The 24,646-nt window shown below is 43.5% G+C and overlaps 1 protein-coding gene across 11 annotated transcripts in view; it reads left to right on the top strand.

Moving 5' to 3' along the window:
• Nucleotides 1–24,646, top strand: part of Syne1 (spectrin repeat containing nuclear envelope protein 1) — a 461,878-nt gene that overhangs the window by 250,270 nt on the left and 186,962 nt on the right. For all 11 annotated transcript variants that reach the window (XM_050135800.1, XM_050135794.1, XM_050135793.1 and 8 more), the window contains 12 exons: nucleotides 1,017–1,181; nucleotides 4,586–4,903; nucleotides 6,220–6,375; nucleotides 6,524–6,694; nucleotides 7,576–7,902; nucleotides 10,155–10,307; nucleotides 10,672–10,839; nucleotides 13,608–13,784; nucleotides 16,005–16,151; nucleotides 20,296–20,421; nucleotides 21,454–21,630; nucleotides 22,608–22,873. In XM_050135800.1, the coding sequence (XP_049991757.1) occupies nucleotides 1,017–1,181; nucleotides 4,586–4,903; nucleotides 6,220–6,375; nucleotides 6,524–6,694; nucleotides 7,576–7,902; nucleotides 10,155–10,307; nucleotides 10,672–10,839; nucleotides 13,608–13,784; nucleotides 16,005–16,151; nucleotides 20,296–20,421; nucleotides 21,454–21,630; nucleotides 22,608–22,873 (2,351 nt within the window). The remainder of the gene's footprint in view (nucleotides 1–1,016; nucleotides 1,182–4,585; nucleotides 4,904–6,219; nucleotides 6,376–6,523; nucleotides 6,695–7,575; nucleotides 7,903–10,154; nucleotides 10,308–10,671; nucleotides 10,840–13,607; nucleotides 13,785–16,004; nucleotides 16,152–20,295; nucleotides 20,422–21,453; nucleotides 21,631–22,607; nucleotides 22,874–24,646) is intronic.

Below are 24,646 nucleotides of genomic sequence, written 5' to 3'. Positions count from 1 at the left end.
AGCTACTGAGAAACTCTGTCTCAAAAAAAACAAAAACCAACTCCCCCCCCCCAAAAAAAAAAAGACCTGGTAGCCCTAACTGCCATGTGAGACCTCTCACACCCTCTTGAGGATCACCCAGGAGTGCTTTGCTCAGATTAAACCCAGCTTTATTAATTCGGTTTGATTGGCTTATTACCCCCGTGGTGGTAGAGTCCCAGTAACCAACAGAAACCTGGTAGCATTCACCGTTTGTCACCGTGGCTTCCCAAGGACAATGGTGACACCTTACAGGAGCACATTCTCTGTTATTAGACAAAGTCCAGGAAAATAAGCCCTCCAACTCCTAACTCTCACTTAAGACTTAATGTAACTGTTTCGGTTTTCACTGCTAATTGAACTTTTAAGAAAAGTAAAGTCCCTTCGTTTGTGGCGTGACGATTAACTTGTCATTGAAAATTCACAGACCAGGTGGTTACTTCACAGTGATCTTCGAGATCTTTCCAGACTTAAGTATTTGTTTTTATATTTTGTTATTTTTTTTCCTTAGAGAGAAATACAATTTTTTTCTTGTTCATTTTTTATTGGTTCTGTGAGAATTTCATACAGTATATTTTGAATGTATTTACCTTCAATTAACCTCACTTCCTGTCAGCCCTCAACTGTGTCCTCTTTCTATATGGGGAATTTAAAGGTTCTTTTTAAAAGGAAAATTACTCATTTTTCTAATGAGCTTATAAAATTTCTGTTCTAAAATTTCAAGCATGTAGCTGACAAGATGTTTCAGCAAGCAAAGGCTCTTGTCACCAAACCTGACAACTTGAGTTTGAGCCGGATCCCTACACTGGAAGGAGAGAATTGAATCCCAAAAGTTATCCTCTTTGATTGAGCATTGAGCAGCATGTGTGCATGTGCACACGTGCACACACACACACACACACACACACACACACACGTTAAAGAAAATGTAACTCCAAAAATGAATTCTGCATTCAGTGATATGTTTCTTTCTTAACTATTTTAAATACTGATCACAGGAAGCAGTAACGAAATTAGAAAGGCTGGTTCGCCTTCACCAGGAGTACCAGAGAGACCTAAAGACGTTTGAAAATTGGCTGGGGCAAGAACAAGAGAAGCTTGACCGATGCTCGGCCCTTGAGGGTGACAGCCACACGCATGAGACAGCATTGCGGGATCTCCAGGTAATTCTATCAGAAACCCAAGGGTCCCTTTCTATGAAAATGGAATTATAATGTCAAATGATGGGAAGTGGGTGTGACCGTGGCTCCAACAGAGAGCTGATACGTATTCAGTTTAGGGAAGGCTTGGTCTGGAGCGTTCAAGTTCCCATCACCTGTTAGGCAATTAAAACCAACAAAACCAGCTCTTGGAGGACTCATTCGGCTACCAGCGTGGCTACTGAGCTAGTGCATGGTGTTGCCTAACAAAAACACCTGCCTGTTGCTCTCAAAAGGACAGTTTCAGATGAAGGATAAAACAGCGAGTACCACAGAAATATTTCTGAGTGAAACAGATAGCACGATCTGTAGCTACTTGGCTTCAATCAAAACCTCTAGCACTCTGGAGGGTGTGGGACTTGGCTGAGAATTCCAGAAGAAGAAATCAGCATAGCTGGGGGCACGTGGATCCTCTGGACATGGCAGATAGGGTGGGTACAGTGGTCAACAGCTCTCAGCCTTATTCACTCCTTCAGTTAGTTACTCAACACCGAACACAAAGCAAACACTTCACAAGCAACAGCACGTGACGATGGCTTGGGTATTAATTGCATATATTTAGTGAGGAAAGCAAACCCATGAGTACATCATTGCAAATGACAGGGTAAAGACAGTAATAGGTTACTGCAAGGGAACTTATGGCAGCTCTGAACCTTTAATCATTCATCACTGCAGGGTTAGGCAGAGTCAGGGAGGTCTCCAGGAGAAGGCTTCTAGGAACACAGAATGAAGAACTGGAAAAGACTGAGAAGACCACTCCCATGTCCCACCAGGGAGTGTTCTAGAACTTCTTCGCATGCTGTGGATCCCAAATAGAGTTGGTTCAAGATTCACAAGCTATCCCTACAGCTATGATGAGTAGGAGAAGCAAAGCCTCTCATGGTTTTCCCTGATATGTGCAACTCCCATGACCTTTTGCTGAGTCTCAAGAAGGGTTGTGTAATGCCAGGCAGACAGGTTGGGGGTAAGGAAACTTGGACTCTACTTCTCCGTGCAACCTGGTACTAGGCAACTTCAGACAAGAAAGAAGCTCTCTCACTCAGTTTCCTCAACACAACTGTGAAGATTAAGTGAGAAGAGATAATAAATACTAGATAACAAACAGTAGAAGTTATACAAGTTACAGAGTCTCATCTGCCCCGCCTTATAATAATAACTGTTCTCGTCTCTGAGATCTTACAGGCCTGGCTGTGAGTCGGTGCATATATGTAGACATGCATGTACATTTGCATACTATCGTTGTTTGAGGCAGGGTTCTGGTATACAGCCCAGTCTAGCCTTGAGCTTAGGATATTCCTGTCTTAGTCTCCTGAAAGCTGGGCCTACAGGCAGGTTTCCCGATAGCCAACAGCTGTTACTATTCACTTGCGAGCAGCTGACTTTGTGTCCTTAAATAGCTCTCTTCTCACTACACGCCAGACACCCTGGGAAGCAAATGATGATCTCTGTAAGCGGCTGTGTGTGAACTGAACCAGCAAGTTCCTGCCTACGTGCTTCTCTTGTTTTGGTTAGAAGTATATTAAGTCAGATTAGCACGGCTCAGACTCCAGGCCCTTGCCATCCATGCATTTCTTCTACGTTGTCTGACTTAAGTCTCCACAAACGCCGAAGAGGAAGGAGGAAGGCCATGGCAGGAAACGGAAGTGGAGCACTGTAACTCCCTGCTACATGGCTGCAAGACAGGGCCACTCCAGAATCCTTAAGTTCTCCCACCATGGCCAGTGGTGTGGAGTCTGTTACTAGGTAACACCAAGCACAAGACAGCCTCTCTGACGCCACATAGTGAGATTAAGTGAAAGTAAGAAAACCATACTTAACTGATAAATTCATAATCAAATAAAGACTAGAATTTAGGAGACCCACAATTTTATAGAACATAGGCACCAATTACCTTATATACACTGAGGGTCTAATTCAAGTCATGGAACATATTATCCAAACTTAAATATCAAGCTATGCTTTTCTTTGGCGTAAATACTTCATATATTTGGACAGATGAGAATTTGTTTAGTAGAATGATGACATATAATAGATAGAACTATTTTCATAAACTTGGAAGAGGAGATAAATTGAGATTAATAAATTAGAGAAGGTATCAGTTAACTACATGGCCATAGTGTCTGTGCTTTAAGGAATTCTGTTGGCCAACAGCCACACTCATTGACCCTGCCTATGTCTGGGTGGGTACTGCACCAGCAGAGTTACACAATCGTAGTACAGCCCAAAGTCCTGCCAAACCTAAGGCGTTGATTTCCAGGCCCCTTTGCCGGAATAATATGCAAACAAATTAAGGAGAATTTATACAGCATCACCTTGAAAAAGAATGAGAGAATTTTCAAAGAAAGCCTCCATGTTCGTGCGAGTGTTGTGTCAGTTCTAACTGCGTGCATGGCTGCCTCTAATGTCCATGGTGGTGGTTTACATGGTGCTTTTTATTATAAATAATCATATCATTCAACACGTGTTGATTTCTTATGACTAGAATTTAAAGTATATAATACCATTTTTGCCAGAATAGTTAAGGATGTGTTTCTATAAAAAAAGCAATGTATGCCATTCAATATATGCTCACACTCATTTGTTTAGGGTGACTCTTTGGAGCTTATACTGTGGTCAAGAGAATATATTTGAATATAGGAGCACATAGTAGGCTGGTGTAATGATTCAGCCTCCCAGGTCTACATGCCTACAAAGGGGACTGGTCCAAATTTTCCGGGCCACCATATTCCCTAGAGCATAAACCTGGAAAGGACTCCCATCCCTTGCCATGAAGAGGATCCACACTTTCTTTCTCAGAAGTGACTGTAGTGCCCATTTAATGCCCAAGCCACCAGCCCTGAAAGCTGTGTAAGAAGATGCTGAGCTGTAATAAGCCTGACTTAATGTTTTAAGCAATATCACTTTTGTCATGAGTGCTTTTGCCTAAAGCTAAAAAAATTCAAATTTCAAAAACTTAACTGGGAATCATTATTTTTTATTTATTTTGTTTTTGTTTTTTGTTTTTTTGTTTTTATTTTTCGAAACAGGGTTTCTGTGTATAATAGCCCTGGCTGTCCTGGAACTCACTCTGTAGCCCAGGCTGGCCTTGAACTCAGAGATCTGCCTGTCTCTTCCTCAGGAATGCTGGGATTAAAGGTGTGCCCCACCACTACCTGGTGGGTATTCACATTTTAATTGAAAAATTTTCAGGCTCTTTCTCCAGACATAGGAAGGTAATGTTCTCTGTTAGATAGGCAGGTATGCATTGTTTAGTAGTGCAGAATGAAATCACATGTGAATTACGAGCTGGCCCAAGATGGTTTAGCTGAGATACACTGACTGGTGTGAACTATCAGTGAGTTATGACGCCCATGCCCTTTTGCCTGCAGGAGCTTCAAGTGCGCTGTGCAGAGGGGCAGGCCCTGCTGAACTCGGTACTGCACACCCGGGAGGACGTGATCCCATCAGGCATCCCCCAGGCAGAAGACAGGGTGCTGGAGTCCCTCCGTCAGGACTGGCAGGTTTACCAGCACAGACTGGCCGAGACCCGGACGCAGTTCAACAGCGTGGTGAACAAACTGAGGCTGATGGAGCAGAAGTTCCAGCAAGTGGATGAATGGCTCAAGAGAATGGAGGAGAAAATCAGTGTCCGGAGCGATTGCCAGAGTAGCCGATCCACCAAGGAGATACAGTTGCTGCAGATGAAGGTGCAATCCCGGGAAATTCCCGAGCCTTGTCAAAGCAAATTGCCTTGCAGAGCTTGTAATTTGTTTCGTGAAAACACTTAGAAGTTGTCTGTCTGAGGTGGACGTCTTCCGAGTTTCCACTATGCTGACCTAGAACATTTAAATGAAGTGGTTCTCCCTGCAGCCATTACTTCTTAGGTTTATCTTGGACAGGCTATGGTTTGGCGCTGGGCCAGTGAGGTGGCTCGGCAGGTAAAAGTGCTTGTTGCACAACCTCATTACCTGCATCTGGTCCCTAGCACCCTTACGGGAAGGACAGAACCACCTTAATGTTGTCCTCTGTCCTACACACACACACACACACACACACACACACACGTGAACACACATTAGTCACTAATGTTAAAAACATGAAAACTTTAAAATAGAATACAGTTTTGTGAAACTATTATATTCATTTTCCATGTCTGCTGATTTCCATTATAGAAATACGGAAACAACAATCTTTTACAATTGTGATTATGATATGAAAGGGATCTAATATAGTTCCATAAGTTTGTAATTCATAACTAGCTTCTTTCTAATTTTTTTTTTTTTTTGGTTTTTCGAGGCAGGGTTTCTCTGTGGCTTTGGAGCCTGTCCTGGAACTAGCTCTGTAGACCAGGCTGGCCTCGAACTCACAGAGATCCGCCTGCCTCTGCCTCCCGAGTGCTGGGATTAAAGGCGTGCGCCACCACCGCCCGGCTTCAAATTTTTATATAAGTTCCTTGCACACAGTCAAAACAATTTACAGGCCTTGGTAATTTGTTCTCATTATTCATTTTGGTATTTTAAGACTGATTAAACTGCAAGGGAAGATGTGAGAAACTTTTTAAAAAGGCATTTAAACCAAAAAGTATAACATATAAAGGAAGGTGAATAGTGAAACACACCCCTGGCTATGCTGTAGCCTGCATGGGTAGTCCCTTTTTATTGGGTTTCATGGTCTGAGTTGATGGGAATAACTGACCAGGTCTCTTCCTCAAGGAGCAGGTTCCACCAAGATATGAACTCAGATCGCTGGATTCATAGTCCAGAGCACTAACCATTACACCACAGGAGCTGGTGTTTAAAGGAAGGTGCTGAGAGTTACAGATACACAACCGTTATCACATTGCTGTGACATAATTTTTCACAAAGATTATATTTGACACATTTTCAGAATTGTAGCTCAGAATAAACATATTCATAAACACGTGTACAAATCATGTTCCCTTCAGACGGTACATCCAGCGTCTGTCCGATTTAAGACTGTCCAGGACTGAGCTCCTCTTCCTCTGGTTCTGATGTCATTGCAGAAGTGGCATGAAGACCTGTCAGCACACAGAGATGAAGTTGAGGAGGTGGGAAGCAGAGCACAGGAGATCCTGGAGGAGAGCCATGCGAGCAGCAGGCTGGGCAGCCAGGCCACCCAGCTGACCTCCCGCTACCAGGCCCTGCTGCTCCAAGTGTTGGTGAGCTGCCCCTGACATTTACAAGAGACCGCTGGCATCATGAGCCTATGCGGTCTTCACCGGCTCCTACTGGAGGTGTCTGATGGTCCACAGCGGTCCTGGCCCTGGGGCTTCTGACCGTGGTTCAGTCTTCTCTTTGATTTCACAGGAGCAAATAAAATTCTTAGAAGAGGAAATCCAGAGTCTGGAGGAAACGGAATCATCCCTCAGTTGCTATGCAGACTGGTATGGCTCCACCCATAAAAACTTCAAGAATGTGGCTACCAAGATAGATAAAGTTGATGAAGTAATGATGGGGAAGAAGTTGAAGACATTGGAGGTAGGCAGACATCCTCCTGTCTCCAACCTTCCCTCATCCCCTCATGATCCTCTTCCACTGGGTAGATCTAGAAGCATGTATCTATTCCTGACTCCAAGCTGCTTATAGCCCCCAAATCATCATTTTAATCCTAATATGGTTATACATGCTTTAAGGCCAAAGCTGATTCCACTCATGTGTGAGGCATAGTCTCATGAATGGCCCATGGGCAACTGTCCACCATGTCTTAAGTTGACAAATCCTAATGATTAGATCTTAAATTCACATCTAGGCATATTAGCAGACTAGCAAACAAAATTTTGGGGGATGAAAGTTTGCTGAGGATAAAAGACACATCAGATTCCTCTTTAAGTCTCTGACTTGAAAATGGTATATTGATCAAGATTTAAATCCTGTGTTGAATTAAAGAAAGGAACTTCAGATTCCTTGATAGGTCCAACCTGGAAAAAAAACTTCAAAAATGTATTTTAAGAGACTATAGAATGATTCCAAATAGAATCTGAAAACCTTTATTTGTAATAATAATAATAAGATCCACACTGCATTTGCTCTGTGCTGTCTGGTTTTATATCAACACAAGCTAAAGTCATCTGAGATGAGGGAATTTCAATGGAGAAAATAACCTGTAGGCAAGCCTACAAGGCATTCTCTCAATTAGTGATCAATGGGGTAGAGCCCAGCCCATTGTGGGTGGTGCCATCCCTGGACTTGTGGTCCAGGGTTTATGTTACAGTAGGCTGAGCATCAGTTGCTGCTTCCTGGTTTCTGCCCTCCCTACTTTCGGCGATGAACTGTTTTGCAGAACCGAGTGAAACAAACCCTTACCTCTTCAAGTTGCTTTTGGTCATTCCACAGCAATAGTAACCTGCTTTCTTTCTCAGGTTTTATTAAAAGACATGGAGAAGGGCCACAGTTTGCTGAAATCAGCTCGAGAGAAAGGGGAGAGGGCCGTGAAGTTCCTGGAGGAAAACGAAGCTGAGGAACTGAGGAAGGAGATCCATGGCCACATGGAACAGCTGAAGGACCTGACTGGCACGGTGCGGAAGGAACACATGAGCCTGGAGAAGGGCCTTCACCTGGCCAAAGAGTTCTCAGATAAGTGCAAAGTGCTGACCCGATGGATGGCAGAGTACCAGGAAATCCTGCACACGCCCGAAGAACCCAAAATGGAACTGTATGAGAAAAAGGCGCAGCTATCCAAATACAAGGTGACACATGTGTGTGGGCATCAGGCAAGGACTGAATGGGAGAGAGTCTATTCCCAAAGTCTTCACCCACACAGGTGCTGAAGGGTACCCCTATGTATCCTCTTTGCTGCTGGTTTATGCAGCTGTATTGTTGTAATAAGGCCGCTTGTTCGTTTCGGCCGTTGGGCAGCTCAGACCCAAAATAATCACACAGAAACTACATTATTTAAATCACTGCTTGGCCTATTAGCTCTAGCTTCTTATTGACTAGGTCTTACATATTAATTTAACACATCTTTTACTAGAGATACTATCTTACTAGATACTATTTCTTACTAGAGATTACTATCTGTGTATCACCACGTGGCTGTGGATTACCTGGTAAAGTTTCTAGCATCTGTCCCCAGTAGGGCTACATGGCTTCTTCTTACTATAGTTGGCAAAACATATAACTTTGGCATGATTCTTCCTATTAGGGGCTAAAATTCAAAAGTTAATATAATCAATCAATATACCTTTGTGATACAGCAATATGGATCTTCTCAAGGGTGTTCAACTCCCAGTCAAGGGCCTCATGTAGCTAAAAAGCCCACCACAAACTCATCAGCTGAAAAATCTTATGAGATACTTTTGCAAGTTTTTTCCCTGTAGCTTGAGTGCATCATTCTCAAATGTGACCTGTTCACTGATATCACATCTATCCCAGTATAGTCACTTCGGTTCTTTCCTTGGTTCCCAGTCCTAGAATCTGAATCACAGCAAATTGAAAATGAGATAGCATGGCTTAAAGACAATGACTTCTAACTGACTAATTAGAAGGAATGTTATATGATTTTTTTTCTTTTCTTTCTTTTCTCTTTTGGCTCTTTGAGGGTCCACCGTCCTTCTCCCATATAAATCCCACATGGAGGTTTATTCTTAGTGATGGCTTTACCTTGGTTTGTTTCTTGTCAGCTTCTCTTAACTTACCCGCAACTACCCTTTGCCTCTGGGCTTTTCCCTTTTCTTGCTACTGTATATCTTACTTTCACTCTTACTCTGTGACTGGTTGTGTGGCTGGGCGTCTGGCTCCAGATGTCCTCCTCTCCTTGTTTTCTCATTCCTCCTTCTCATCCTCATTTCTCCTTCTATGTATATGCTCTGTCTGCCAGCCCTGCCTATTCTTGCTCCTGACTCGCTATTGGTTGTTCATCTCTTTATTAGACCATCAGGTATTTTAGACAGGCACAGTAACACAGCTTCACAGAGTTAGACAAAAGCAGCATAAACAAAAGTAACAGACCCTAAAATAATGTCTACAACAGGTAAACACCAGGGAATTTAGTTTTTAGAGGATCAGTAATACATTCTAGAGATATGGAGGAGATAGAAACAGGTAGAGAAAGTCAGAAATTTCACCTGCTCAGACTTTCAAAATAATCATCAAAGTTGCCTTCCACTAACATGTGATGTTTTGTCACAGATGCCTTAAACATTTCTGCCCACTGGTCTTAACTAAAGAAAATCAGGCATAGATCAAGATAGAAAGATATATATATACACATATATATATACATATGTATGTATACACATATATACATATGCATATGTATGTGTGTCAAATTAATAACTCAGTACCTTGACAAAGTTGTAGGCCATCAGAGTTTGCTAAATGGCCCTTAAGGATTTAGCAAGAGTCTTTAGGGATGACAGTATGCAGGCTCACCCCAATCTGCTTCTCCAGAAGCTACTGACATTTCCAGCTACGATGCTGTGCCCGGCCTCCCCTCCAGGCCTGGCAGCTTGACACTGGAGATGTCCTCATGAGATTCCCCTCCTCCCCTCCCCCAATTCAGATTGATTTCCTAGCGTAGTTAAGTATGTTTTGAACCTGTCTCAGCAAGTGCTGGGCGTTTTCTACCTAGGTCCAACTCTAATTCAAGCTGCAACAGACGTCATGCTCTCTGAACTGAAAGACGGTCCCTTTTGTTGGCATTTATCTCTGTAAAAAGTAATGAAGTGGGAGGCAGAAATAAGAGCTGTGTTCATTCTATTTTTTTCCTCCATGCAAGGCTATTACATGTGCTTTTCCCCCTCTCTATAATAATGTAAAATAGCACAAGCTATGGCAAAATATTCTCTTTTTAATGCTTTGTACTTCATTGAGTCAATAAATATTTGCCAGATCCTTCTCTGAGGTAGGTGGTGTCGTGGCTTCCACAGGCACCTGTGTATTTTCTCCTTGTTCACCCCAATGAGGTGGCTGCTTTTCCTTTTTGTCTCTGTGACTCAAGTCACTACAACAAATGGTGCTGTCCCACGAGCCATCTGTGAACTCGGTGCGAGAGAAGGGCGAGGCGCTTCTGGAACTGGTACAGGACCAGACGCTAAAGGACAAGATACAGAAACTTCAAAGTGACTTCCAGGACCTCTGCCGCATAGGAAAGGTGAGGAAGGGGAGGCACTGAGCATGCTGACTGCCCGGGAGGTGACAAAGCCTGCTTCTACTATAGACTTTTGAGGACTGGCATCGGCCAGAGGCACTTTAATAGCATGGCAGCTGATTTTCCCATTCCTGATGGTTGTCTATGTAATTCACTTCCTATTAGATGCTGGGGATAGAGCCCATGCCCTTGACTGTACTATCCATAGACTCTACACCTAAGCTGCCTCCTAGCCCCATCCTGGTGGTTTCTGACACAATCCAGTTTGCCTAGCTTCCGAGTTACCCTAGACTTTGTTTAAATATAACACAATTCTGAGTAGGTCTTAGGCTCAAAAGTCAACTCTGACACATGCCTGGTTTTGCAGGAACACGTCCTCAACCTGGAAGCTAAAGTCCGAGACCACGAAGACTACAACAGTGAACTCCAAGAGGTAGAAAAGTGGCTGCTGCAGATGTCCGGCCGCCTGGTGGCACCCGACCTTCTGGAGGCCAGCAGCCTGGAGACCATTACCCAGCAGCTTGCCCATCACAAGGTAGAGCTACTCTCACCACACGGGGGCTTTGACGGCCCTGACACTGTGTATGCGTCTGCATGTGTCTGTGCATATGTGCATGTGTATATGCATGTGGGTACACACGTGTGCATATGCATGTGTAAACGTGTGTCTTCAAGGGTAGCTCTGAATTACGACTGTGCTTCAAGAACCTCATGTGAGTGAGCCTCACATGCAGCTGACAATTTAGAGCCACTGAACTTGATATCCTTGGGATTGTAAAGATTACTCAGCTCATAGCATTCAGCTTCTGAACATGCTGCACGCGTTTTAGCTCATAGTTTTTTTTTTTTTTTTTTTTTTTTTTTTTTTTTTTTTGTCTTGGAATTTAGTCTGCATGGATCATTTAGCAAAGGAAGAGATTCCTTCTACTTTAGAAACACATGCCAGCCATAGAACACAGGACTGGGAGTCGGTCTGCAGTCTTGGCCAGCCACATATCCTTCCTAAGTGGGACCTGAACCTCTCTGGGGCAGTTGTCCTATTGTCTCACCTCGTAACTGTGCTGGAAACCCTAGGGAATGGCATTTGTGCAAGCACTTTGTCAGCCACTGAGGGCAACACTGAGGGCAGACATTCTCACCTTCGCAGGTCTGTGTTTGGGTGTTGTGCGCCATTCTGTTGTAATAAGAGGGGTGGGGCTGCGTCCCCAGCACCCCGGCTGCCTGGCTAGCTTATGCCCTGAAATAACAACACACAAATTGTATTCTTTTAAACACTGCTGGGCCAATTATATCTAGCCTCTTCTCAGCTAACTCTCGCACCTGGACTAGCCCATTTCTAATAAGGTGTGTAGCATCCCAAGGTGTGCTTACTGGGAAGATTCTAGCCTACGTCCATCCTAGGTCGGAGCTTCATCACGTGTGCCTCAGAGAGCAGAGCTATCGCATCTGCCCGGGAGGAGAACATGGCGCCTCTGCTCCAGAGAGCAGAGCTGTCGAGTCTGAGCTCACTTCCTCTTCCTCCCAGGATTCTGTTCTGTTTATTCCTCCCACCTATGTTCTAACCAATGAGGGCCAAGCAGTTTCTTTATTACTTAACCAATGAAATCAACAAATTGATATATGACACTCCCACATCATGTGTTCTTAGTAATTACACATAATACTGACAGATGGCATATGGACCATTTTATGGAATGACCTACTCTGATCTTAAGGAGAAATAATTTTATCTGCGATGTAAATCAATACCCTGCGGTGTGCCGTGAAGACATAAGCCTCTTTGCCAGAAGGAAATTTTCACCTCACAAATAGTTGTAGAAAATCAACTACTAATCTATGACCAGATTTCTGTGAACATGCTGGGTCCCATTTGATCCTGAAAGCTAAGTGGGGTCGGGTGTGCTCAGAACATGGATGGGGGACAAACAGCTATGGTGCTGATATTGGCAGGCTCCAAAAACATGCTCTCCTATTTTGCATCCTGTTGCTGTGGTAAATACCATGACCAAAAGCAACCTGGGAAGGAAAGCATTTATTTCACCTTACAGCTTACAGAAGGAGTCGGGGGGGGGGGGTTCAGTGCAGGGACAGAAACAGAGACCATGGAGGATGCGGACTACTGTCTGGCTTGCTATGGCTTGCTCAGCTGCTTTCTTGTACAACTCAGGACCACCTGTCCAAGAGTGGCCCCGCCCATAGTACACTGGGCCCTCCCACATCAATGATTAATCAAGAAAATGCCTTACAGAGTTTCCCAGAGACCAGTTTCGTAGAGACATTTTTTTTCAACTGATGGTCCTTCTTCTTAGATGACCCTAGCTTGTGTCATGATGTCAAAAGACTAACCAGTACATATACTAGCCCAGTAGATAGTCCATCGCTGCAGGAGTCTGGGGGAGTGATTTCTCCTCTCCTTCTCTCCCTCTCCTCCTCTCTCTCTAGCCTAGGATATAATACGTCAGTTTTAAACTGAAGACCAAGCCCACTGGACAAAGGAAAACGCAGCATCCCTAAGAGCCCAACCATGATTCCATTATGTAGAGATGTATCCGCCCCAGGCACCCTTGTGTTGGAATGTGACTCTCGCCATTAGCATTGTGTGACCTACAATGTCTCTAGCCTCATTTGACAAGCTTGCTTCTTGCTCCCTGAACAATCTGTGAGCATGCTCACTGGATAATGAATATGAGAAGAGCTGTGGGGCCCGAAGTCCAGAAGGACGTGTCCGAAACTGGGAGGCTTGGTTGTTTACCGCTAGGTTGCCTTGATATGACCTTTCTGGGCTTTAGTCCCTCATCTGCAGGACAATGGCTTATTTATAATTTCCAGACTACAGTGGACATTTAACTGTAACCATGATAGTTATTTTTATTCATCTAAATGTTATTGGGTGTAAATTATATATTGTATTATTACAGAAACCAGAGCAGTAAGTAAATTAAATAGTATACCATCTGAGGTTAAAAAAGGTTCTAACAGACAGATGTGACCCACAGGTGGACATCATTGACCCTGGCTGTGTGGTCATAGCAGTGCCTCTCTGAGACCACCTGTGCACACACTGTAGCCCTGAAGTCACTTCACTGTCACGTGACTGATCCGCAGCTCATTCACTCTTCCCATTGGTGGCTTCCTGAAATACTCATTTGCTTTTTAACCTAACGCATCACCAAGATAAAATCACAAAACTCTTTTAAAAGGTCTGTTAGACAATAAAATGAGATCTTAAACTCGGTGCTCAGTAAAGAGGTTGACGCAAGCTGGAGATGGAATCCTGGGAGCTCTCCACCTCTTCTGTTGCAGGCGATGATGGAAGAAATAGCAGGCTTTGAAGACCGCCTGGATGACCTTAAAACCAAAGGCGACACTTTGATCGCCCAGTGTCCAGACCACCTGCAAGCGAAGCAGAAACAGAGCGTGCAAGCTCACCTGCAGGGCACGAAGGACAGCTACTCGGCCATCTGCAGCACAGCACAGAGGGTGAGTGCTGTGGAGGCTTCCCCACAGTGTCTGAAGAGGAAGGCCTGGTTTTCAAAAAATGGGCCAATGCCTAAATCTTTAGAGTGGCCTTGGTATTTCGTAAGCAGACGGAGTTCACAACTAAACAAGCAGGTCGGGCCTCTGTTCCATGTGAGGAAGCTTGGAAATTAGACGTCCACTTCCATCCAGTCCTTTAAAGAAAGGATTAATTATGAAAACATATTAGTCTCAGAATGTGGCTCACTTTGCAGCATGTCTGTCTAGCGTGAACCATGTCCAGGGTCTGATCCTCAGCACATATAAACCAATAGTTGTGTCTTATGTCTGTAATCTTAGCACTGTAGAAATAGAGGTCACAGGACCTGAAGGTCATAGTCACCCATACTATACTACATTGCAAGTTCCAAGTCAGCCTGGGTGACATATAACCTGTTTCAAACAAAACAAAAGATAGAAGCTGTTCAGCAAATTGGATGCATTGACTTTTCCCTAAAATCCCCACACTTGGAAGATTGAGGCAGGATAGTTGGGAAGAGTTCAAGGCCAGGCTAGGCTGCAAAGTGAGACCTTGTCTCAAAGCAAGCAAAAGGAAAACTTATATTGGCAGTTTTTAATCTTTTTTTTTTACACACAATCAAAACTCCCCCCATAGTTTGCCATTTATTCTGAAGCACTAAAATAAATGCATTTTCATTCTCGCCATTCATTAATGTTTAACATTTGAGGGCCTAGTTTTCTACTCTGAATATTTTTGGGCACTTGAATAAAAATTGTAAATATGAAGTAAGTCCTTATCAGTTTGGAATTGTACTTTAATGGGTATATTTCCACAAAAATTACATCCTCAGTGCCATAGAAATAGGTCTACAATAAATAAGAACTGTTCTTTTAATAATAACTAGTATTGTCAGCAAGTTGATTTCTATTGTTAGAGGCACTGGTTTTTATTATTTTGATTTTGGTTGTTTGGTGGTGGTGGTGATGAGCTTTGTTTTGTGTGTTGTTGTTTTTGAGACAGAGTCTTGCTATTTCACCCTGGCTGGCGTAGAACTCACTATGCAGACAAGGCTAGCCTCCAGCTTTCAGAGATCTGCGTATTTCTCCCTCCAGAGTGCTGGAACTAAAAGTGTATATCACCATCCCAGCTATTGTGGGATTTTTAAATCATGTCAAGTGCTTATGTTCTTAAAGTATTACAGTAGGCTGGCCAGGAGGAACTAATTGGACACACTGGGAAGAGAGACTGATCTGTGTTTATAATGAGAGAAATAACAGAAATTGTAGACGATGCAGTTGGTTCCTTAGACTATAAAAATTCATCTTGATACCATATTTGTTTTTTTTTTCTTTTAAAATGAAGACATCCTAAGTTACATTGGCCTGCCTTGAGCTCATTTTATAGACCAAGGTGGCCAAGTTGATCAAATGATTGAAAATGAATTGATTGAACGGTCATATCAGAAAAACATACATAAATGAATCCCAATTGTTCTTTTAGTTTTTTTAGATTTATTTATTTTATGTGTATGAGTGTTTTGCCTGAATGTGCATTGTATGATGGATGTGTGCAGTACCTGAAGAGAGCCGAAGGGGCTCTTAGCCCCGGGGAACTGGCATTACAAATGGCTATGAGCGGTCTTGTGGTGCTGGGGACCAAACCTGGGGCCTCCGGGAGAGCCTCTGCTCTCAGCCACCGCTCCAGCCCCTGGTCTGTGGTTTCTGAATATAGCTTCCATGGTGGAATGTGTGTCTCAGACTCCTCCGCTTCTCTGTGTACTATTATTTATTCCTAGCAAAAGCATCGGAGTTAGAGAAGTTTGGTTGTCTTTTAAAAATGGTGATTCATTGCTTTTTATTTTTAGCTCCTAGTTCAAACAAAAACTCCACTATTTATAATACAGAGAGACGTTTCGGGAACCTCTGGCTTATGTTCTTGTTTATTTCAATGGCTTCATGTACTCTAACACATTTTATTCCTTATATGAACAATGGGTCTGTTATATCTGACATTGTTATATGTGGATAGATATGGGAATTATAAGGTGGACTGTGGCCAGTGAATTTTGTATCAAATTCTGGAACACTTTTGATCATGTTAGATTTACATACTACTAGGGAGTCCTGAGGATTTAAGTGGCCTGCTCCTCATGCTTATTCAAATTTAGTGATGTTTGTAGAGACAGAAGTCAACTCTAACATCTTGGCCCCATTCTGCCTCAGGTGTATCGCAGTTTGGAATATGAACTTCAGAAGCATGTGAGCCGGCAAGACACCCTGCAGCAGTGCCAGGCATGGATCTCTGCAGTCCAGCCAGACCTGAAGCCCAGCCCGCAGCCACCTCTGAGCAGGGCAGAAGCTGTCAAGCAGGTAGTGGAGTCTGGGAAATTTATTTTCCTTATGAGTCATTCATTCATTACTCTTCTGGATTCTAGGGGCAACAACATATTAGGGAAGCCTGACCTCATGGTATGTGTTCTAACACAAGCAGGGCACCTGTGGAATAGACAGAATATGGTCCTTTACCAAAGCTCAACTCTGAGACCTGATCAGTAGGCGCTATTGGCTCCGTCACTTCATTTCTCTGAGCCTGAGTTCTCTCCTGTGTGAAACAATGCTTGTCAGTACAGCTGTTAACCCGACAGGCATGAGGAGTTGGTTTCAGGGACCCTGTGGATACCCCAATATGCAGGTGTTCAATCCCTTGTTGGAAATGGTGTGTGTAATATCAGTGATGATCTTACCCATGCTTACCCAGCTTCTTCACACCCTCTATAGATTATTCTGAACACTTCATGCAATACAATCTCACAAAAATGAAATGGCTGCTATGAAGTTGTGTAGGCAACCATGATGAAGAATTACGTCTGTGCGTCTTCACGACAGACGCAACTTTGGTTTCCTTCAAATGCTCTCAGTGGACGAGCGTGTGGGTACAGAATCTCGGGCTAGAGGGCCAGCTGTGCACATAGCTCTGAAGTCTGCTGAAGTCCAAATGTCATCTCGCAAAGGAATCTGAGCTGTAAACAGAGAAGCAATGCTGACCTCCCCCACGATTGTTTTTCTTTCTCCACAAACGAGGTGCTTAGGAAGCGATTGCAGAATGGATGAGGAAGGATGAAAGGAATTTACTGCATATTAATATTAATCTGCGGGCTTATAATCATGCTACAGAAACTTCCTTAGGACATGAAGAAATATTTTAAAACCTTTGTGCTTAGCAGATTAACATGCAGGGCACATCTTGTGAGAAATAGAGGAATTTGGTTGTAAATGTTATTACTGCCAGATGAATTAATGGGATCAACTAAAAATTTCAAATTTCTTACTTGAGAGATCAATATAACACCCTTGATCATTTAGTCCATAAAGAAAGTGCCCTTTTAGTCCATTCCAGTGTGAACTGGCTTAAATGATTTATGCTATGTAAGCCATGAACATGTTCCCATCAGTGCACACATCATATTTTGGAAAGCACCATATCAGAAAAAATTTGCCTTTTTTAAGCCCAGAAAAATTAATTAAAGGCTACTTATATTCTGGGTTTTTCAATTTTACAGTCTGCATTGCGTATTGAACAACATGAAACAGTGAGGTCCCTTGTGGCTTTCTTGCAGATCCTCAGATTGCACCTTCTCTGTCCTCTCTTGCCCCTCCCCTGCTGCCCTTCATTCCTAACAGCCCACATTTGCTCTCAAGTCCACTTTTCCATTCTCTAAATTATACATATGAGAAAAACCATGATGCTTGTCCCTCTCAGTCTGGCTTGTTTTGCTTAATGCGGTGATCTTCAGTTCCATCCCCCTGCTTCACGGCAGAACGTTACATCTCCATCAAATCCCTAGTCCACATTTTTTCCCACTGTAAGCTTCCTTGAGTCGCTCCTTCTCTGTGCGGGCCTTTATTATGGATGGATTCTATTTAAAACACTCCAAAATAAATATTTCTCCTTTGTTCCCACCAAAAAAAAGTGTTTCTCACAATGGCCTCCTGCCAGAACAGGGCAGGATTCACTGTGCTAACCAGGAGGCCCCCACTAATCTTGCTCAGGTTCCTGAGTGTGCAGCTCTGTGCCCCACTGCCCTCCCGTAGACTTTCTGTATGCCTGTCCCTTACTTGAAAGTAGCCACAGAAGAGATTCGAGGCTGTGGGCCATCTGGATCTGAGACACTGAAGACGAAGGAATTTTGTTTCGTCAATTTTCTTTCTGTTCTTTGTTTTGTTCCATCTTGTTAATGTTTTCCTTGCTGGATGCTGTCCTTGTGCCAAGCCGAACAGGCATCTCACAGTTGACTAGTACAGACATGGGGCTGGAGTACTCCACTATTGAAGACTCCACACAGAGGCAGATTCGGAGTTAGGCTTTGATCAGCATCTGCACTATGGTCCCAAGTTGTATTTTGACCCTCTAATAAATACCCTTTCTTCTGTAAACACATACCAGCAACTCTCCGTGTGACCACAAGAGACTGGCACAGTAATTCAATCCCATTCAGAGTTAGATGTTTTTATAAGGCATGGGACAGGAATTGGAGCGATGAGAAAAATATGCCAGATTGATTTGTCTTGGAAGTTAATGCTAGCAATGATCACTTGCACCTGTCTCTACTAGTTAAGGTTAAAGTAGCTTTATTAATCACAAAGAAAATCATTGTCCTTTAAATAACAAGTATTCTTAAAACTCAAATTTTGACAGCTTATTCTCTTATCATTTCTAAATGTTCATCTGTCTGGACCATGGGTCAAGGCCAGGGTCCACAGGACATGGGGTGATGCTGTTCACACTGGTTACTGATTGGTGAAACCACCAGTCACTTTACACAATGGATACCCAAGGCTCTGCTTCTTACTTAGTGGGAAGTAGATCAGTATTTATTATATCCACATGAGAAGCAGACAGGTCCTCTGTACTCTCCATTGCTGTATGTGTCCCCTATAGACTGCTCACTCCATGGTAAAAGCATGGTAAAAACCAAGGCCTGGTCATTAATTCTTCTAATACCATTCTATTATCCTGCAACATAAATTCCAAATTTTATTCCACGGCCGACGAATAGGCTGTAATCACAATTGGCCAAACAAAGGAGACTTGAGGTAGTGGAAGAATTTACTTTTTAAAAATCTGCTGAGACTGGAGCGGTGGTCTAGACTTGGGTGACATCAAATTACCCCCCCAATCCCAGGGTCATTCGGCCATGGTGAAGCACATAGTCAGACGCCATGATTAATAGTGGTTGGGAGGCTGTAGGTTCTAAGCAGGTGCAGTCTAAGGATGGTAGTGAGCAGCCCACAGTGTAAGGACAGACCTCCCCCCGAAGAGCTATTTGCCTCAGTCGTCCATGGCTCTGGGATTGGAGACTGTTGAGTAGAGGCAGAAACCAGAACACTGGGATGTTCGGCTTTTTCTCTTTAACATGGTAGCTTCCCGTTCTATCTATTCGCCTTCACAGAGCATGCTTTCATTTTCCCTTAGAGCAGAAGGAGACTCCACGGTGGGGACACAGCATGTTTTCTTTAGACTGTGAGCTCCCTTGAGCCATTTGTTGTCCTCTGCTTTCTACTGCAGATGTAATTAATTCCCTACAAGAGTCCTCAGGCCTTGGTCTCTGTCACTCCCCTGACCTCTGCTCTGTTCCCTCTGCTCCAGCCTTTGTACCTAGTGTCCTTCTGTGTGGCTTGTCCTTACCCCGTTTGATGGCTTGCTTCCTAAATATGTTTAGATCTAATCCTCTGAACAGTCTTGGAGATACACTACTGTCGAGTAGCAGGGCTTCCTCCACATAATCCTCTCTCCACCTTTTCTTTCCCACATGGTGTTTAGCACAACTACACTAAGTATCTGCGGACGTATTACCTTGTCTTCCCTTAGAAGAACACCAGTTCCACCCTGGCCTACATTCTGTTGTGTGGATGACTTTATACCCAGTATCTAAAATGTATTCTCCCTCAATGATCCACCTCTGTAAAGAGACCCATGTTTCTGTGTTTCTATAAAGAAATGGGGGGGGGGGGACTACTCGCATAAGCCCCTCTTGGCATCTGATAAAGGAAAGAGCAGGTTATGAACTTCTCGCTGAGGAAGAAACCCCAGCCATATCACTCCAGCGAAGCTTCCCAGCTCACCCTGACAGTGGCCTCGTCTCCACCACGCTCTGCACAGCCTGTGAACGAGCAGAGAAGACGAGGCTGCGACTGCTTTTCCTGATATAAAAGGGAAACGCAAATGCAGTGAGAAAATCTGGAAAGACTGGAGACGAGCCTTGGGTTTTCCCCTTTCCCAGACCACGCAGACGGCTTTAATTATAACGCGAACCAGATGGTGGACAAACAGATCCGCCAGTGTCTTTGGAATTCTCCCCATGAGTCACAGATATATTTCAGGACAGCGGTGAAAATACTGGCAAAGCAAGACGGTGTCTGAAATATCAATAAAATGCTCCCAACCACACAGTTTGCTACCTCAACAGTGCACCCCTCTCGTTGACCCTGACAAACGCCTTCTATTTTCCTTCAGGTCAAACACTTCCGAGCTCTACAGGAGCAGGCAAGGACCTACTTGGATCTCCTCTGCTCCATGTGTGACTTGTCAGACTCCTCAGTGAAAAGCACTGCCAAAGACATCCAGCAAACAGAACAGCTGGTAACGACAAAAGGGTTGCATGATCACAGCAAACTGTCTGTTTGGTTATGTTCCCTTCTTCAAATCTTCTTCGAAGGCTGTCAGGTTTAAAGAGAATATTTCCTGGGCTAGTCCTGCTATGATCCTCTTAGATCATAATGATGAGTTAGTATACAGATGTGTTAGCCATCACGAACATGGAAGTGGGAACTAATGAAGTCGCAGCTGAATTGTTCAGTCTCCTCAACCCCCGCCATCTGTGCGTCCCCAGTCTAAGGACCAGCTTCTTGCTATCTTCATATTCTCTCACACCTTTCTCCTTTAAGTAATACTCAACCAGGGGAACCCCCTGCCCTCACTTCCTTGTATCAGGCCTGCCATGGGCTAGTGCTTACATCCTCCCGAAAGGTGATAGCGTCTAAGTATCTTAAATAGACACAATAAAACAAGTTATACACCCCCCCAAAGCCAGCAAAGAAGATCACAAAGGACAATAGGAAACATTAATAAAGCAATGTGGAGCCCTGTGGAACAGTCTGTGATCCCACAACTGGACGGGGTCTGGGAGGTCGAAGCAGGAGGATTATCAGGACCTCCAGGCCACCCTAGGACCTCCAGGCCACCCTAGGCTGTATGATTCCCTGTTTAAAAAAAAAAATCAAACCCTCAGAGTTTTCTAAGATGAAAAGACAAACGTGTTAGAGATGTAAGCCGTTCTTAATTACTCCAACCCAATTTACCAGTCAAATAATGAATCTCCTGCTCAGCCCGATGGGTAAAGCTCTAGGGGTGGCTTTTGATCTCAGACACTTAAAATTTCTTGAATCTTCACATCACTGATTAAAATCACATGGGAGAACTCTTAGATGTTTTCTTTCTTTAGAACTCTTGAGCCTCAAGGAAAGCTGCTTTTCCCAGCACAAATAAAGAGGCACTTTTCTGGTCTAGCTGAGTGGGGTGTGCTCACGGTGCCCGCGGACCCCCTGACAGCCCACACCTCGCAGTCACCGAGCAGAGATAGGAACTGATGGCATTTCACTGTGCTTTCTCCAGATCGAACAAAGGCTGGTCCACGCCCAGAACATGACTCAGGGCTGGGAAGAGATCAAGCACCTGAAGGCCGAGCTCTGGATTTACCTGCAGGACGCTGACCAACAGCTGCAAAACATGAAGAGGAGGCACGCGGAGCTGGAGCTGAATATCGCCCAGAACATGGTCTCTCAAGTCAAGGTGGGAACTACCGTCTGCCCGAGGGGCATAAGGGAGGTCAAGAACAGCAAAAGATGCAATGGACTCCGTACATTCATTTCCGTATGCCCAGGCCTTGTGAGCCCTCAGACGCCAGGACGGCCACCTAAAGAGTAGGAGTGTGGGCAGCAAGCAACCAGAGGTTGAACACAGTGACACACATACTTCAAGTAGCCCACCATACTTGAAGGCTAGGGAAGGAAAACGGCTTGAGCCCAGGAGGTCAAGACTAGTCCAGGGAATGTAACAAGACCCTGTCCCAGTAAGTAAATAAATAATATTTCATGTATAGTCTCAGAGTTCTACATGGCCATTTTCATATGAAACATTCACTGTTGGCAGGCACCACAGTGACCTTTAGCCTACAGAACTGGGGCACTGCTGACCTGTAACCTAAAGAACTGGGGACTGCTGACCTTTAGCCTGCAGAACTGGGAACTGCCATTTGCAAACACAAGACCTCATTGTTCAGTTTGGTTTTTGTTTATTTGTTTTTGTTTTTGTTTTTCAAGACAGGGTTTCTCTGTAGCTTTGGAGCCTGCCCTGTTTGTTTTCTGTTTTGTTTTTTTGAGACAGGGTTTCTCTGTGTAGCCCTGGCTATCCTGGAACTCACTCTGTAGACCAGGCTGGACTGTAACTCACAGAGATCCACCTGCCTCTGCCTTCCAGGTGTTGGGATTAAAAGTGTGCACCCCCACCACCTGGCTTAAACATTTTGTCATGCAATATATTTTGAGACAATTAAGCTCTTACCTCAAGGAAACACACTTTTAGATTTTGTCTGTACTTCTCAAAACAATACAAAGCAAGGAAGGAAGTATCCAAGTTCCTCTATTCTCCCTCAGTTGGGAATTAATGTTCACCAGAAATAATGGTGATTTTCAAATTTTCTGGTTTTTTAAAACTATATTTAAAAGTAATGCATCTGTATTTCAGTCTGTTTACATTGTCATCCTCAGGATTTTGCTACACAGCTGCAGAGCAAACAGGCCTCCATCAGCACCATCATAGAGAAGGTGAACTCGTTGACAAAGAGCCAGGAGTCTCCTGAACACAAGGAAATCAGTCACCTGAATGACCAGTGGCAAGACCTTTGCCTGCAGGCTGGCCAGCTGTGTGCACAGAGGGAACAGGACTTTCAGAGGAGCAGCCATTACCACGACCACATGGAGATTGTCGAAGCCTTTCTCGAAAAGTTTACTACAGAATGGGATAACCTGGCCAGGTAGCAGAACTCACCCAGTGGGTCACCGTGATGATGAGTTAGAAGTTGGCAGACTAGCACTAAGATCCTAATGTTGAGCAGTCCTAGGCAGGTTAATTTAACACCAATTAGCAAAAAGCAAGAGAGACGTGTTTGTCTGTGGTCTCAGACACTATTCCAGAGATAAGAACTGAATGTCATCACCTTAACTGCCAGTCAGCGATTGCCATCCATGACTTCAGAGTGAATTCATCGTGAACCTCCATGGCCCACAAGTTTCTCGGCAAGTCCGTCAAGTCCCTGAGCTGCATATATTCCAAGTAGTTTAGTCGTGTCTGGTCACTGTATAACAAATGTTTCTTATTGCTCTGACCATGTATTATTTAGGCTCAGAGTTCAGGGGAATGCAGTCCATTGTGGAGAGAAGATGAGGGCCAGGCATCCCCACAGTGGCAAGGGTGTGTCTGGCCTATGACTTCTTGTAACAGGAAGCCGGGAGCAGATAGAAAGAAAACTGGGTTATATACCCTCAAAGCTTGTTCTGGTGACCTGCTTGCTCTAGCAAAGCTTCACTTCTACAACTCTCCAAACAACAGCACCACCAACTGGGGACAAAGTGTTCAAATACATGATCCTATGGGGGACATTTCAGTTTTAATCCACATCAGTCATGTTCTAAATTATTATTCTGCCATTTAGTTAAATAATGCTTTTTGAGATGTCTGGTCCTTAAATCCCTCATGGCTTTTATTCCTTAAAAATTAAGTGCCTGCCTTTACACACACACACACACACACACACACACACACACACACACATATATATAAACACACATACACACACACATGCTAGTATATTATATGAAAACATTCCATGCTTTTGAACACTACATTTACTAAAAAATAATTTTTCTATATGACCTATTATGTTTTTACAATACAAAATGCCAATATTGTTCTAGAAGTAGGTAGATCATGGTGATGTTTTACAGTTTGTTTATTTTAGCATACCATTTTCTCTCATTTTTACTCTTTCTTGATGCTCAGCCCTTTCCTGTTTTTTAAAAATAAATGCAATTATTATCAGCCAAACCTCCCCATATATTTGGCTTGCATGAATTCTATAGGTACCTTAAACCTAATGTATCCAAGACCAAATGCAATCATAATGCCAACAAGCCTGATTTCTCATGCTACAGAACTGATCACCTGCAAATTTAAGAGACTATAAGATCCAGCTTTTTCATCTGGGCTTTGTAATGAAGAGGGTAATGATTTAAATCACACATTTACTTAAAAGTTTTTCTCATAGCAAAGTACAGAGACACATAAAAATAACCAAGTCCATCTAGACAGCTCCTGGGTCATTAGCTATACCTTCTAGATCCTGCCGTTTATCACTCTACCATTTATACCTTGATTCAACAAAAAAAAAACACTATACTACTATTACTATTTATTGCATTAAACACTATTTTTCTGTGGCAGTATGTCTGTGTTTTTCTATCTGTAACACCGCATATATTATGTTATTAGGAAGATTATAAGATCCAAGGAAAGCTAAAAACACGTGGAAGTGTGGTTGGAAGGCAGCATTGTCTAGTATAGTAATAAAAGAGTTGAGAAGCACATAGGCATCTTGGTCTGATTCAAGGACTGGATGAGGCTTGATTCCTAATGCCAACAGCTTTATTGGTCAGCCATTATCTGAATCAGTCATGGAGAATCTAAGCTGTGAATGCCCACCTAAAGAAAATACTGAAATGTCCTTTAAGAGGGCAAGGAACTGACTTGC

The sequence above is a fragment of the Alexandromys fortis genome, unplaced genomic scaffold (genome assembly GCF_014885135.2).
Source record: "Alexandromys fortis isolate MF-2015 unplaced genomic scaffold, M_Fortis_MF-2015_v1.1 scaffold_23, whole genome shotgun sequence".
In the NCBI taxonomy this organism is placed as follows: domain Eukaryota; kingdom Metazoa; phylum Chordata; class Mammalia; order Rodentia; family Cricetidae; genus Alexandromys; species Alexandromys fortis.
This window is presented reverse-complemented; position numbering and strand designations above follow the sequence as displayed.